General features: G+C 58.6%; 5 protein-coding genes across 5 annotated transcripts; 4 read left to right on the top strand and 1 right to left on the bottom strand.

Moving 5' to 3' along the window:
• Positions 1-659: 659 nt before the first annotated feature.
• On the top strand, positions 660-2999 carry BJ171DRAFT_629969 (uncharacterized protein; the record flags this gene model as incomplete). The annotated part of the gene is made up of 3 exons (XM_053115609.1): positions 660-1785; positions 1860-2678; positions 2784-2999. Exons 1-3 carry the CDS (start codon positions 1120-1122, stop codon positions 2997-2999), a joined length of 1701 nt encoding a protein of 566 aa, XP_052963794.1. The 5' UTR covers positions 660-1119.
• A 1271-nt stretch (positions 3000-4270) lies between these two features.
• On the top strand, positions 4271-6773 carry BJ171DRAFT_445119 (putative mitochondrial carrier protein). Its single transcript, XM_053108161.1, has 5 exons — positions 4271-4840; positions 5020-5236; positions 5437-5493; positions 5739-6187; positions 6352-6773. Exons 1-5 carry the CDS (start codon positions 4634-4636, stop codon positions 6442-6444), a joined length of 1023 nt encoding a protein of 340 aa, XP_052963793.1. The 5' UTR covers positions 4271-4633; the 3' UTR covers positions 6445-6773.
• A 190-nt stretch (positions 6774-6963) lies between these two features.
• On the top strand, positions 6964-10643 carry BJ171DRAFT_517118 (Nedd8 activating enzyme E1 subunit 1). The gene is made up of 11 exons (XM_053112092.1): positions 6964-7140; positions 7403-7506; positions 7718-7881; positions 8053-8242; positions 8404-8573; positions 8752-8892; positions 8984-9043; positions 9198-9331; positions 9460-9779; positions 9994-10111; positions 10311-10643. The coding sequence occupies exons 1-11, from the start codon at positions 7100-7102 to the stop codon at positions 10468-10470; spliced, it is 1602 nt and encodes a 533-aa protein (XP_052963792.1). The 5' UTR covers positions 6964-7099; the 3' UTR covers positions 10471-10643.
• A 418-nt stretch (positions 10644-11061) lies between these two features.
• On the top strand, positions 11062-11664 carry BJ171DRAFT_584856 (uncharacterized protein; the record flags this gene model as incomplete). The annotated part of the gene is made up of 2 exons (XM_053114331.1): positions 11062-11226; positions 11317-11664. The coding sequence occupies 2 exons, from the start codon at positions 11062-11064 to the stop codon at positions 11662-11664; spliced, it is 513 nt and encodes a 170-aa protein (XP_052963791.1).
• Positions 11665-12321: 657 nt separating this feature from the next.
• On the bottom strand, positions 12322-14361 carry BJ171DRAFT_198867 (ubiquitin-conjugating enzyme/RWD-like protein). The gene is made up of 7 exons (XM_053106248.1): positions 14228-14361; positions 14003-14043; positions 13607-13684; positions 13384-13434; positions 13171-13232; positions 12938-13043; positions 12322-12740 (listed from the first exon to the last, which is right to left on the bottom strand). The coding sequence occupies exons 1-7, from the start codon at positions 14335-14337 to the stop codon at positions 12478-12480; spliced, it is 711 nt and encodes a 236-aa protein (XP_052963790.1). The 5' UTR covers positions 14338-14361; the 3' UTR covers positions 12322-12477.
• Between the last annotated feature and the right edge of the window lie 304 nt (positions 14362-14665).

Below are 14665 nucleotides of genomic sequence, written 5' to 3'. Positions count from 1 at the left end.
CACATCGAGGCTGCCAAGCGTTGCGCCAGACCACCAGCCGAGGCGGCCGCAGCATCCGCTCTGACGCAATTGCGTCCGCTCCTCTTCCAAAGAAGCTTCCAGCCACGAATTGATTGCGGCGAGGCAAGGAAGCGGCTGGCTCCGGCCTCCGTCTTCCCCCGGCATCCACCCTGGCCACTGGGGACAATCTCAGTACCTGTCGATACGACACTGATGCTTCTGAGTACTCTGGGCACTCTGCGCAACGGCAAACAGCCGCGGTGGGCGCTGCACTTGGCTGCGGCCTCGGAACAGCCCCGATCACGGCGGCGCTAGCACAAACAATCGCTCAGAAAGGTCCAGGGAGCGCAGAGGCTGCTTAGTCGGGCCGGCGCATTGATATGCACTGCCAGCCTGTTTGCTTGGCTGCCTGTCCTGTCTGGCCCTGCCCTGTCCTTTCTGTCTGTCTGCCTGTCGACGGGGCAGACAGCTCGACAGACGCGCAGCGGAAAGAAAACAAGTTTTCTCGTCTTCGGTCTTGGTGCGATTGTTGTTACGAAAGAAAAACTTTGGAGCACTGCCTGGCGACTTGTTGGGATGATCACACGACAACAAAAGAAAAGCAGGCTTGCCACTCCAGACCGCATCCCCCGTCGACCGATTTTCAGATATAACGGGCACGGGCACCCGCCTTGGTCTTGCTGTTCTCATCGGCAAGCATCTGCTTCCTCTCAGTCGAGTTCTTCAACTCAAAGCGTTCGCTCCTGTGAATCTTCTCTGTATCTGCCAGATACCCGTTGGCTATACCCCCGCTCCTCCAACTCATACCCAAGCACCTCGATTTTGGCCGGATACCCTCGTCTATCGAATACTGATTCCCGAACGCCTGCTGTCGACAAGAACTGCTCCGTTTCACCAACGATATCTGCAGCTGCATTGAAGAGAAAGCTCGCCCGTGTCGAACCCATCTGACAACCCCCGCATTCTCACGATTGTCGATACTTCACAAAAGGACTGCATAAACTCACAAAAAAAATCGAATACCCCCAAAAGCTCAAAAAAAAAGCACTTCGTCTCGCTTTATCGAAACCCAGTAACCACTTCCCGCCTATCGTCTGAATATCGTACTACCCAGTCAATATGGTTCGTCAAAACACCAACGCTACTACCAAGGTCGCTCAGAACCCCTCCCAGTCTGCCCAGCAGCAATTGAACGCCAAGAAGGCCGCCTTGCCTAACCTCCCTGCCGGCAAGGCTGCTACGCCCTCTAAGGCCGCCTCTCCTACCAGCAAGTCGGCTACTCCTGCTCAGCGCCCTGCCTCCCCTCCTGCCAAGGCTGCTCAAGCCCCTGCCAAGGCCGCTGCTCCCGCCCAGCGCCCCGCTTCTCCCACCAACAAGATGGCCCAGGCCCCTGCCAAGGCTGCTGCTCCGGTGAAGGCTGCCACTCCAATGAAGGCTGCTTCCCCTGCCAAGGCTGCTCCTGCTCCTGCCAAGGCTGCTCAGGCTCCTGCCAAGGCCGCCACTCCTGCTCAGCGCCCCGCTTCTCCCACCAACAAGATGGCCCAGGCCCCTGCCAAGGCTGCTGCTCCGGTGAAGGCTGCCACTCCAATGAAGGCTGCTTCCCCTGCCAAAGCTGCTCCTGCTCCTGCCAAGGCTGCTCAGGCCCCTGCCAAGGCTGCCACTCCTGCTCAGCGCCCCGCTTCTCCCACCAACAAGGCTGCCCAGGCACAGTCTCCTACCAAGGCCACTTCGCTGATTCCTTCTCAGCGTTCAGTTTCCCCTACCCCCCAGAAGACACTCGCTAAGGTAAGGCTCAAAAGATAACCCTCTCACATACGGTTCCCCAAATCGGTACTAACTCGCTGGTGTTGTTCCCACAGCCCGCCCCAATCAACTCGCGCCCTTCCAGCAATGCCAGCAGCCAGACCCACAGCCGCCAGTCCAGCAAGTCTCCCAGCAAGTCGCCCAACCGCCAGGAGTCTTCTTCCAACCTCAACCCCGATCTGTTCTCTCCTCAGTTCTTCACCGAGCCTGCTTCGTACACTGCCAAGCTTAGCCCGGTTACTTCTCCCCACTATGCCGATGGCCATTCTCGCAGCTCGTCAGCCAAGTCTCCAACCCAGGCTGCTGCTCCCGCAAAGACTGCTGCTCCTGCCAAGGCCGCTGCTCCAGTGAAGTCTGCCACTCCTGCCAAGGCTGCTTCCCCTGCCAAGGCTGCTCAGGCTCCTGCCAAGGCTGCTCAGGCTCCTGCCAAGGCTGCCACTCCTGCTCAGCGTCCTGCCTCTCCCACCAATAAGATGGCCCAGGCTCCCGCCAAGGCTGCTACTCCGGTGAAGGCAGCCACCCCTGCCAAGGCAGCCACTCCCGCCCAGCGTCCTGCCTCTCCCACCAACAAGATGGCCCAGGCCCCTGCCAAGGCCGCTGCTCCAGTGAAGGCGGCCACTCCTGCTCCTGCCAAGGCTGCTCAGGCTCCTGCCAAGGCTGCTCAGGCTCCTGCCAAGGCCGCTACTCCCGCTCAGCGCCCCGCTTCTCCCACCAACAAGATGGCTCAGGCCCCCGCCAAGTCTCCAACTACCTCCCGCACCGTCACACCCGTTCCCAAGGTTTCTGCCAGTGCTCAGGGCCAAATGAAGGCCCTGGACCAGAAGCTCAAGGCCTCCACCACTCCTTCGTTCCAAAAGCCCACTCCCACCATCCAGGTAGGAAGCAGTGTCCGCTCTTTGCTCTGCCAGCCGACCAAGGGTATGATGGTTTAATATTAGCCTTCTGCATTTCCGGCCACTCACGCCTCTCACTGTCTGCAGGCCAGAGTTGCTCCGACTTCTGCCGGGCTCGGCTCCAAGGAGGCCACCTCTCCCCAAAACAAGAAGAGCCTGATCCACACCCCGTCGAACAAGACCAAGTCCGGAGCCTCGAGCCCCTCGAAGGTGGGTCATCCTCACGATCTCGATGACGACGCTGCCCACTCTCCTTCCCGAGACAAGATTCCTCTCGGCAAGCGTAGATCCCACCACTTTTAAGCAACCCGGCGGATTCGAGATCTCGGTCAGAGCCGTGCGCTGTGTCGATGACTATACCTGCTCGCGCTAGGATTCTGTCTTGCCAGTTGCCGGCTGCCGATTTGTGTCTGTGCCTTATCTTATGTTTCCGTTTTTGCTCCAGGCCGGCACTAAGAAATAAGGGGCGCCGCTTTTCTGCGTAAAGGCTGCGGTGTCTACTAGTTCCATGTGTCGCTGTCATTTTTTCTCGTTTGAACATTGGCGCCGTGGTGTTGGCCTTTGACTTTGATGTGAAGTTGATGGTGGGATGGGTGCTCGATGATGATGGTGACGGCCAAAGCTGTCGATGATGAATACGATGACGGAATCGGCGCCAGCGCTCAATATAACACCGTACAAAAAGAAACGCATCCTGTTCTGAGCTGGAGTTGTCGGTGCTGTCGGGATTCTGTTGACATGCGCCTGTCGCCCACTATGGCCAAAGGGTGTGTCCCCCGGTTTCGATCTCGGTGGCGATGGCGATGGCGATGGCGGTGGGCTTCGGGGCGACGGTGGAAGTACTCTGGCACAGCCTGGAGAGGAAGGGGGTTGGCACGCCCAGCAAATCGCCTCGCATATCGCCCCGCATATCGCCCGAGCCAGCCTCCTGGACACCGGAGGTGCTTGGAGACTGATGGATCCAGGCCGCCGTGAGCCGACGCGTGTCTGCAGCAGCAGTGTATGCTGCGCGCGGCCAACCGCCCGTTCCACAGACCGCCACACGCCTGTGCGCGCCTGCGATGCTGTGGCGCCTGCGCCCGGCCTGTCGCTGATTGGCTGCGCGTGCCGCGCTGCGCGGCTGCGTTCGAGGCGCACAGCGCGGAATGCGGGGCTATTGCGCGCCAGCCGATCTCCGTGCGCTCTGGTTGGCCCGCCGCTCCGATGTGCGACTGTGCTTTCCCGAATAGGCAGGCCGTCCTTGATGCTGCACGTGAGAACACAGACCCGTTATCGGAGCGCCTCGACAGCGCCTCCACAGCGACAACGCTGCAGAGGCACATGACGCTGCAGATAGAGCACTATCGGTGTGCGACGCCGACGCAACCAGCCGCCTGCGCGCGTCTCTGCTGGGACAGTCGACAGCAACAGTGCACCCGCACAGCACAAGCTGCTCCGCCCACACAGCCAGCTGGCCGACACAGACACAGGCACAGACACAGTGCACACACAAGCTGCGCACGCCGCCTGCGCCTTGCCTCCGCCCTTCCGCTGTGGGACAACCGTTTCCGGCCCCGCCCTGTTGGTTGGCCCCGTCCGAGGCCGATCCAACTCCAAGGGTCGTGCCCAGGCCGGCTCTTTTTTTTTTTTGTGGGGCCGGCCATTGATAATCGCTCTGGACGACCTTATCTGCTCTTGGACCGCCATCTCCTCGCCGCGATATCGTCTCGTCCTTGCGACTATATCCATCGGTGCCGTCCTCTGCCGTCGTCCAGTCGTCCCGAGCAACGCCCTTCCGGTCCTCCTCATTCCCTCCCGCGCCCGATCGCTCGCTCGATCGCTCAACCTCCATCTCGTAACTGCCGCATCCGGGACCTGATCTGCCCATCCCGATACTCAACAGCCCATCCGCCGCCTGTCCATCTGTCTTTCGTCTCTCGTCCTTCGATCCAACCACCATGGCTCCTCTGTCCTCAGCCCCGCTGCCATCACCGACTCAGCCATCGACCCAGCCGCCCTCAACATCGTCATATGCCTCGCAATCTGAGCTCGAAGATATCGACTACGAGTCGCTGCCCACGTCATCTGTCGCCGTGCATATGATGGCGGGAGCCCTTGCCGGCATCACCGAGCACTCGGTCATGTTTCCCTTCGACTCCATCAAGGTAAATGTCATTCCTGCATGCCTCCGGTGTGGTCGATGCGTTTTGTCGCCCGGGTGTGCTCGCTCGCTCGCTCGCAGATTGTCGCCGCCTGCGCATTGGTCTATCGATCCCCTGTGCTGGTGCTGTCATTCTGACTCGATCCTTCGTTCTGCTGTGACTTGCCTCGCGCACACACCCAGACTCGCATGCAGATCCTGAACTCAAAGGCCATCTATTCCAGCATCTCACACGCCTTTGCGCAAATCACCACCACCGAGGGTTTCTATGGGCTGTGGAGAGGCGTCAATTCCGTGATCGTGGGGGCTGGTCCCGCACATGCTCTCCAATTTGCGACCTACGAACACTGCAAGACCCTCTTTGGCGCTAATGCCGATGAACATACCCCTCTGCAGACTGGTGAGTGCTCTCTGTTTGAGGATGAGTGAGGGATAGCGGAGGGTGGTTCGCCGCCCGCTTGCGAGTGGGCCGGCTCGGGACGATCCGCTTCTGGAACGCCAAAGAGTGTCTGTTCGCCCTTTCCTCTGGGTATACCCGCTTGCAGTCAGTCAACTGACTGACTGATCCTCTCGTTCCATCATTGTCTCTGTTGTCTGCAGCCGCAGCCGGCGTTGTCGCCACGTTGGCCAACGAAGCCTTTATGAACCCGTTTGATGGTATGTCGTTTGTCCTGCAAGAGCGAACCTGCAGCAATCCCCTTGGCTTGGGGCGCCACCCGCGATCGTGCCGTTCGTGCTTTGGCCGGTTTGCTGCTCCTGCAGACACCAGCCCAGAGTCGTGCTGACTGTTTGTTCTGCATCCATCTCCATCCCTCTCACTACTATCGCTATCGCCTCACACTATGCCTCATAACTGTCCTCGAAATCACCACCCGGCGGTGTTGCACGATCTTGTCGTCCAGTCATCAAACAGCGGATGCAGATCGGAACACATTACCGCGGAGTGCTGCACTGCGCCTCGGACGTCCTCAAGCGAGAGGGCATCCAGGCTTTCTATGTCTCCTACCCGACCACTCTCGTGATGCAGATCCCCTTCCAGTCCATCCACTACGTTTCATACGAGTTCTTCCGGAAAACCTTCAATCCATCTGGCGGCTACGATCCCAAAACCCACATCGCAGCCGGCGCCATCGCTGGTGCCCTGGCATCGACACTCACCAACCCCATTGACGTCTGCAAGACCATCCTGCAGACCCGCGGCAGCACCAGCGATCCCGAGATCCGTGGTGTTAACGGCCTCTGGGGCGCTGCCAAGCTCATCTACAAACGCAAGGGCCTCCTTGGGTTTGTCCGTGGAGTCAAGCCCCGCATTCTGGCACACGCCCCTGCGACAGCAATCTGCTGGACAACTGTGAGTATTTACCAAGCCTGCACGGCGCCGCTGCCACTGGTAGCTGCTCCCCTCGATCTGCCACTCTGATCTGATCTGATCTGGCAGGCCTGCCCGTCCGACTGAATGCTACCTATGAGACTGAGACTGAGACTGATACTGACCTGTCCTGCTTTCGTTCACAGTATGAAACATTAAAACACTTCCTGTCGACCCCGATGATCAGCGAAAAGCTGACCGACACAGTCGTCCTCAAGTCTGTGCGGATGGACCAGTGATAGAGGGGGGCCTGCTCCCTACATATTTTTGTGGCTTTGTGCATGTCCATATTCACTTTCACACCCACTCCCCCCCCCGCTTGCCTCCAAAGTTTTGTATGGTATGACTCGGCATAATGCTCTCCTCCCACCCCTTGTCTAGCATGTTCATTGCAACTTGAGCATTGCACGTTGAGGCATTGCACGTTGGCCATTCCCGGCAACTTGAACTTCTCCCTCCATTATCCCACTGCCGCAATGAACGTGATCCATCCCCGGGAGCAATCTGGAAGCAACTGTCTCTTGGCTCAATCGTGCTACCAACAAATACACAGTGCATTCTGAACGAAACGGGGCTTCCAGCACAGGGGTGTGCGGGAGGAGGGCAAACGATGCTCCCCCATCGACCTTCACCACGACCAGGCGCCGTCGCTTGGGCGAACCAGCCCGGTGTGTGGTGTGTGGTGTGCGCACCCTGGTTCCGAGCGGCCCAAAAGTGAGCACCGCTTCGTCGCCACCCGCAGGTCGCTTTTGCCCGAAGCCGCAGGTCGGCCCTGGCGACACAACCACCGACGCTCGCGCCGGCCCCGCCTTCTTGCTGCGTTGGCCTCCATCAACTCGTCCAGACCTGGCTCGCATCTTGGATCCGCGCAGTTCCGCCGAGAGAGACGCACAGATGATTGACAAGAAAACTCAGAAATACGACCGCCAGCTCAGGTGCCGATCCGTCCCAAACCCGCAATGCATCGGGTTGCTGATCGCCTGTTGCTTCAGGAGCAGGTGGCGCCAACTTGTCGACTCGACATCCGGGCCTCAGCAGCGGCCGCATCACGGCAGATCCGTCGTCCTTTCGGTTCTCCGGTTCTCTTTCCCACTGCTCCCGGCCCGATTCACCCGTTCGCTCGGACGGCACGCTCCTGACCGGACTCTGACCGCCTGCTTTGGCTGCTTCTCCTCTGGCGCTCAATCGCCGCTGAAGACTCTGGCAGGCACATGGGCAAGCTTGCCTCGAGGACGCAAGAGTCTGTCTCCTGAATGCCTCGGTGGCTGGGTCGGAAACCCTCAAGAATCTGATTTTGCCAGGCAAGGACCCAGGGCTGGACAGGGACTGCAGCTGTGCTGGACGAGTCCCCCGGACGCTCGTCGCCTCCTCCCTCCCCCTGACTGGAAGCGCTGCCCATTTCGCCCTGGGGCATGTCGATTGGACCACTTTGCTTATGCAAAAGCAATGCGCCCGCATTTCTCTTCTCCTGTCGCTTGTCTGTGCTGCACTGTCCGCCTGTCTGGCATCCAGGGATCGGAAGCTTTACCATTGTCGACAGCAAACTGATTACCGGCCGCGATGTCGGCAAGAACTTCTTCTTGACGCACGACTCGATCGGCAAGTCCAAGTCCCAGGTGATGGCCGAGTATCTCAAGGAGCTGAACGACGAGGTCGTTGGAAACTTTGTCGATCAGGTAGCGTTGCTCGACATATCCGAGGGCCTCGAAGCCGCCCTGCACCGATGCTGCTGCCAAGAGCCAGATTCCCTTGGCAGGCTTCAGCACCCCTGAAGGGGGGGGTTGCTTGCATGTTCGAATGCGTCCACACATCCCGTCCTCACGATACTGCTATGCCGTGCCGGCTAGGACCCCGTCTCGCTGATCGACCGAGATCCCTCGTTCTTCAGACAGTTCTCGATCGTCATCGCCACGGCCCTTCCCGAGGCATCGATAAAGAAGCTCGCCAGCATTTGCTGGGACGCCCGGATCGCCCTGGTGGTGCTTCGCACATGCGGCTTCTTTGCGCATCTGAGAATCGCCGTTCCCGAGCATACAGGTACGACCGGCTTGCCGACGAACTGCTCTTTGGTCCACCTTGGCGTTGGCCAAGACACTCTTTGGGATCGCCTTCGTCACCCCGACCACAAATTCACACGACTTGTTTGCCACGGCCATCCCATCGGCACGTCAATGCCGCGGCATGCCGTCCATCTCCAGTGGTCGAGTCGCATCCCGAGTCCGTCATGGATCTGCGCTTGGACCAGCCTTTCCCGGCCCTGATCCAGTTCTCGGCGCAGTTCAACATGGACCAGATGGACTCGCACCAAAAGTCCCATGTGCCCTATGTCGTCATCCTTTTGCAGCTCCTGGACGAGTGGAAGCGCCATGTATGTGCCGTCGCTGTGCTAGCCTGCAGCTTCTTCTGGAATGGGCTTGGGGATGTCCGGCGCCTGTCTCTATGGCCTTTTGCCACCGACCTGCCTCGCACGCCGGAAGTCAGTCATCAGTTGGCTTGGTCTGAACCTGAACCCGACACCTCTCTCTCTCCTTCACGCCTACATACAGCACAACGGAGAACTGCCATCGAATGCAGCTGAGCGACAAAAGTTCAAGGAACTCATTCGCAAGAAGCAGGGCGATCTACTGGATCCCGAGAACTTTGATGAAGCCACCCAGGCCGTCCTGCGCGCCTGCACCAAGACCAAGGTCGGTTGTGGGTGGCCCAGACTGGGTCAACCTTCTCCCGCAAACGATAGCCATTGACTTTGCAGATGCTGACCACGATCGCCGCGAACAGATCCCTTCCAACATCCTGGATATCCTGAATGACCCCGAGGCTTCCGATATCTGCACACAGGTGAGGCCCAGGAGGCGTCCGGCCGTGCTTCCGACCGTGCATCCAACCGAGGACAGTCAGTAGCGCCGCTAGAGGGCACTTCGTCGATGTCTCATCTCGCCTCAACGAAGCTGACATTCCAAGCAACCAATTCGTGCGGCCGCTGTGATCACAGTCGTCATTCTTCTGGATTACTGCTCGTGCCGTCCGAGACTTTGTCAACAACGAAGGAAACGGCAGCCTTCCCCTCACCGGCAAGATTCCTGACATGAAGGCCGACACAGAGTCGTTTGTGGCTCTGCAGACCCTGTGAGTTACTTGCTGCAGCTCGAACCTCCCAACAGCCACTTGGTCCAAGAAGATATCAGCCGTGTCGTTGTGAAATCCATCCCTTTCTAACAATGCTCGCATCCCCCCCCCGCCTTGGCTTCTGAAAGGTATCGCAATCAAGCCCAAGCCGACGTGGCACATATCTCCCAGCGGGTCGAAGCCCTGCTTCAGTCGCTTCCGGTCAAGACCACGGGACACGTTCACTCAGCGTCCAATCCCGTCCAAATCTCGAACGAAGAGATTGCCCGATTTTGCAAGAACTGCCAGTCGCTTGCCGTGATCCGCTATCGCTCGCTCCATGACGAGTTTGAAAGTGCCAAGACCGCCGAGATTCAGACCCATCTGAACGACCTTGACAACAACCTTGTCTACTACATCCTCTTCCGGGCCTCGGAATTGTTTTTCGAGACCTTCAAGCGATATCCAGGTAACGGCGGTGGAGTAAGCGAGTGAAAGACGAGGGCGTGAGCGAGTCAGAGGTGACGAGCGGTCAGGTTTGTTCGGTGGGCTGCCGTGTCGAGAGTGGAGAGGCTGCCAGTGGTCTTCAGCGGCCTTGCGCCCACAGATCCCATCGCTTGAATGACAGGTTGATTCTGATCCTGGTTTGTCCTCGCCCCCGCGATCAAACGCTTGGTTCTTAGGCGAGCACCACGAGGACGTCGAGACTGACATTGGTAGCTTGAAGAAATGCGTCGTCTCCCTGCTCACCAAGCTTGAGATTCCCGTGGACAGCATCAGCGACGATCACGTTCACGAGATGTAAGTGTGTCGGACAAAGGGAGAATGGGAGCTGGCGAAGGCGAAAGAGGCGACAGCAGATGACAGGACATATACGCCCCCCCCCGCGGCCAAGTCGGTGCAGGTCGCCGTGACTTGATATCCGCATGGCTCGCTCGTCCGATGAGGCTTGTGTCCAACACAGGGCTTCCAACTGATATCGCTGATCTCGGCACTATAGGGTCCGTGCCGGCGGCTCGGAACTGCACAACATTGGAGCGGTCATGGGCGGCATCGCCTCGCAAGAGATCATCAAGCTGGTCACACACCAGTACATTCCCGTGAACAACACCCTGATCTACAACGGCATCAAGGGCACCATCTCGGTGTACACCCTGTAAACCCAACCAGCCTGGTCATTCTGGGCCGAGGGCGAGTTGGCTATGTGGCCGTGATTGTGCTCCGCCCCTGATCCTCCACCTCCCCCCTCGCCATGTCTCATACGCCTGGCGGCAGTCGGCGGCGGCAATACACAGATCTTGTGAATGGAGGATAGTCCGCCCCCAAAGTACAATTATGACCCGGGACATACTTCCTCCAAAGAAAGCGAGCGGTGGACACTGGCTTCCTGGGTGCTGAGCGGGCAACAGCAGCAACGGCAGTGAGAGCCTACGGAGGGTCCGAGCGCTTTGGCTCGTGAAAGCACAGCAGGCTGGCCAGAGAATGTCCTGGGCTGCTGTGTCATCCTTGCTCGGGGGCTGGTGCTGTGCCGGAACCTCGGTCCTGCGAGTCCTCCCATTCAGCCGCGCGGTCACGTCCCTGCGGTGCATGTATGCTCAGTCAGGGTGACGACCGACCTCAGTATAGAAAGGCCAGGTCTGTCCAAACGCCCATCCCTATCCAAACGTCCATCCGATCCAAACGTCCATCCCTATCCAAACGTCCAAACATCCCCTGTCCAAGCGCCCGTCTCATAACTCTTCTTCCCAAGTATGGTCAAGCCACAGTGTACCGTCTCGCTGATAAACAACGAAACAGTGTCGGTCGAAACCGACATCCTGGAATATGCCACGCTGCTGGACCTCGGCAGCCGTCCGATCCAGCCTCCGTCAATGTCGCTGTCGCTGCCAAATATCCGCGCCCCGGTTTTGAAGAGTGTGAGTGTCGTTTGCTGTCCCGCTTCGTTGCTTCGTCTCGCTGATATCGGGAATGCCAAAGCCAACTCGTGCCCTTCGTCTCTCCCGCAGATTATCGAGTTCTACAGCCACCACCACGGCGAGCCCGTCCGCACCATCGACGCGTCGGTCTATGAGCTTGGTGCCAGCGTCGATGAGAGCGAGACGCTGGCCCGGCAGCCCGCCTGGGATCGTCGCTTTGCGATGCAGCACCAGAACCAGTTGCTGGAGCTCATTGCCGCAGCAAACCAGCTCGGCATGGCGGCACTGCTCGAGGTCTGCGTCAGCGGCACGGCCAACTTGGCGGCCGAGCAGCCAGATGTGCCTCTGCCGAGTCCCCTTGGTGTCTCGTTTGGGCTGTCTCCGGCTCAGGATATGGCCCTCAAGACGGAGATTGCCATGGACTTTGCCGAGCTCTGAGCTGCGGCAGAGTCGTGTATGCTGTCGGCGTTGCCATTCTCCATTGCCATTCTCCATTCTCCATTATCGCTCTTCATTGTTCATTGTTCATTGTTCATTGCCACTTTTTTCGCTGTCATAGCTCGTTGTCGCGCTGGTTCCTGTTGTTACATCGGCAATACATCCACCCTGGGTCTGGTTGCCCCCTCCCCATGAGCTACGGCTGTGGTGCATCACGTTTTCATTCTGTGAATGCCGAGATGATAAAATACAACTTACGAGGGCGGAGTGACAGCTCGACAGCGAAGGCGGATCCGTGCAGTAACTCCCACAGAGCCCCCAGGTCTATCGAGCTGCAGGGAAGAGAAGAAAAAACAGCAACAATAACAGCAATTGACACCAGCTGTCAGGGCAGGAAGGAGGAGGTGGTGGTGGTGGAAGTTGGCCACAGAGAGAAAGCAGTGCCCGCTTGCTATTGATGGTGCTGGGGGCCACTTTGCGAGACCGGACTTGCTGATCCATCGCTATCCTTGCTCACTTGATCCGCTCCTGGAGCTGTCGCCATCGGTCCAGTCGGCGTGTCCATCCCCATCAGCCAGCAAAATCAAACTAGACAGCCGCACGGGAATAAGTCGACGATGGGGGCAACAGAGAAGCAGGGGGGGGATACACGGAGAGGGAAACCGAGTCTATCGAAGGACACCAGTGCCACCAACGAAAGTGGGAGAAGGGAAGCCGTCCAAGCGCCGTCATCGAGGAATAAATTAGGGTGGGAGTTGCCGGACGATTCCAACACAGCGGCCGCAAGTGGCCCGAGCGAGAGGGCGGTACGGGTTACTGAGCCAAGCGAGTCATGACTTTGAGAATCACAATGTACATGACGAGACCGCCGAATATCAGCCGGAGGATGTTGGATCGCACGCTGTCCCAGGCCATTTGAGCGAGTCCTCTCTCGGGAGCTGCGACAGTGGGTGCTATCTCAGCCTTGGCGTCATCCGCAGTCGGCTTGGAGGCAGTCGTCCGCAGCCGAACGGCAGACTCTGGAGGTGGTGGCGACTGCTGCTCGACAGTTTTGGCCGCCAGCTCAGGAAAAACCTCTGTAAGCAGAAAGGACCAAAAGAAGCGCGTGGGCAGAACAATTGAGTGAGTGGTGCAGACGAGCGAGCGAAACGAGCGGGACGATGGCACGCATCTGATGGCACACATCTGATGGCACACATCTGATGGCACGAGTCGAGTCAACAGAAACAAGCTGCCCGACTCAAACATCGCAGGGTTTGGCCAAGAATAGCACCTCTGAACTTGTGGTTGGCTCTGTTAAAGGCGTGGGAGCTCTTTGCAAGCCGACGCTTCTCTTCGGCTGTGGTCCGGATGCTGCCGGTGGTGGACTCGTTCTCGAGCTGTGGATCGTCAGAATCACAGACATGGCAAGTCAGAGACAGCCACATATCGATGTAGCGGCGGGCAGCCGGGAGCAAATGGCCGCTAACCTTGGGCAGGATGCTTACGACGCTCTCCGATACATACCATGAAGCTTAGCAGTCCCGTGAGAATGGTGGAGACAGACCAGGCTGGATTCCAAGTTGAGGCTGCAATCCGCGTGCGCATGTAGAACAGGATGGCCGAGACCAAAGGAACGTCCACAGATCAGGGCCGGCGATGCGATGCATGAGAATCAGGGATGCGTATTGGACCCTACTGGAGGCTCCCATTGCTCTCGACATGCTGCGGATGGCTTACGGTGGTAGTCACTCATCGACAGACAAAGCTTCATGTTCACCTCGAAGCGACCTGTGCAAACAAAATCACGCCAACGGATAGTCAGCAACACGCCGTGGACGATCAACCCGCAGTGGTCAAGGTTAGCGTGATCAGCGGTGGCTCCGTCTTTAAGGAATACCGGACTCCCAACGACGTGAAGCCAGTGGAGCGCCAAGACCGATGAGCGGGTCGAGAGACGCACCATTGGGGGTGACCATCTTGATAGCCGGGGGCTTGAAGGGGTAATCGCTCGGAAAGATGAGCTTGCCGTGGTACTCTCCTGCAGCAGTGATCGACAAGCGATGCAGGACATGAGATGCGAGATACGAAGGCAGGGGTCGCAGCGGCGGACCAATCCCGACATTATTCAGCCCGGATGGCCGGCAGCCAGCCAGCCCCAGCCAGAATGCGGACGACAGATGGTCGCCGTGCGCATGCAGCATACGGACACGAACCTCCTGCGAGGCAAAGTGAAGGGCAGAGGGAGAGACGAGGTCAGACACGAGGCCAAATAGAGGCGGTTGAGCCTGCGGCACGGCCGATTTGCCTGTCCAGAATCCAATGTGGCCTGCAAAAACATGGCTGGGGCGAATCTTACCTTCATACGGGCTGCCCTTGGGACCGGTGATGACATAGTGCCTGCATCCGGAACAAAGCGATGCAGATCGATAAGTCGGGACGTGCGATTTGTGCAAGTGCTGGCTAGCCGGATGACGGGATTGATGCCAAAAAAAAGCCGGAGAGCGGCCAGGACATGGCAGGGAGGTGGACGAGATAGGATGCTGGAGGGGGGAGATAGGATGTCGGATTGCAGACGACGCACCATTCAAGGATATCGCTCTCCAGGGGGCGGGCGATGATGAACGGAGGCGGGTTTGCCTGGATGGTCTGATACTCCTTTGTGAGTCGCTTGAAGGCTTGCTTCGTGGCCATTTGGGGTCCTGCTGGTGATGATTGCGATGGGGCGGGGAAGGGCAAGACGCTGCCGAGAGGGCGAGAATATCAAACTGAGGGCGAGGAACAAAAGAGAAGCGCCACGAAGACTCATTCGAGCCGGCTGGATAGGTGGATGGAGCCGGCTGGAAGATCACGCGATTGGCGGTGGCGGTGCAGTGGCAGTCCAAGTGTTGGTGTCCAAGTGTTGGTGTCCAAGTGTTGGTGTCCAAGTGTTGGTGTCCAAGTGTTGGTGTCCAAGTGTTGGTGTCCAAGTGCTGGCATCAGAATGAGAATGCCGAGCTGAACAGGGCTGTCGGAATGGCAA

The sequence above is a fragment of the Polychytrium aggregatum genome (genome assembly GCF_025602895.1).
Source record: "Polychytrium aggregatum strain JEL109 chromosome Unknown BJ171scaffold_37, whole genome shotgun sequence".
Classification (NCBI taxonomy): domain Eukaryota; kingdom Fungi; phylum Chytridiomycota; class Chytridiomycetes; order Polychytriales; genus Polychytrium; species Polychytrium aggregatum.
Note: the sequence above shows the minus strand (reverse complement) of the source record. Positions and strands in the feature narration are given on the sequence as shown.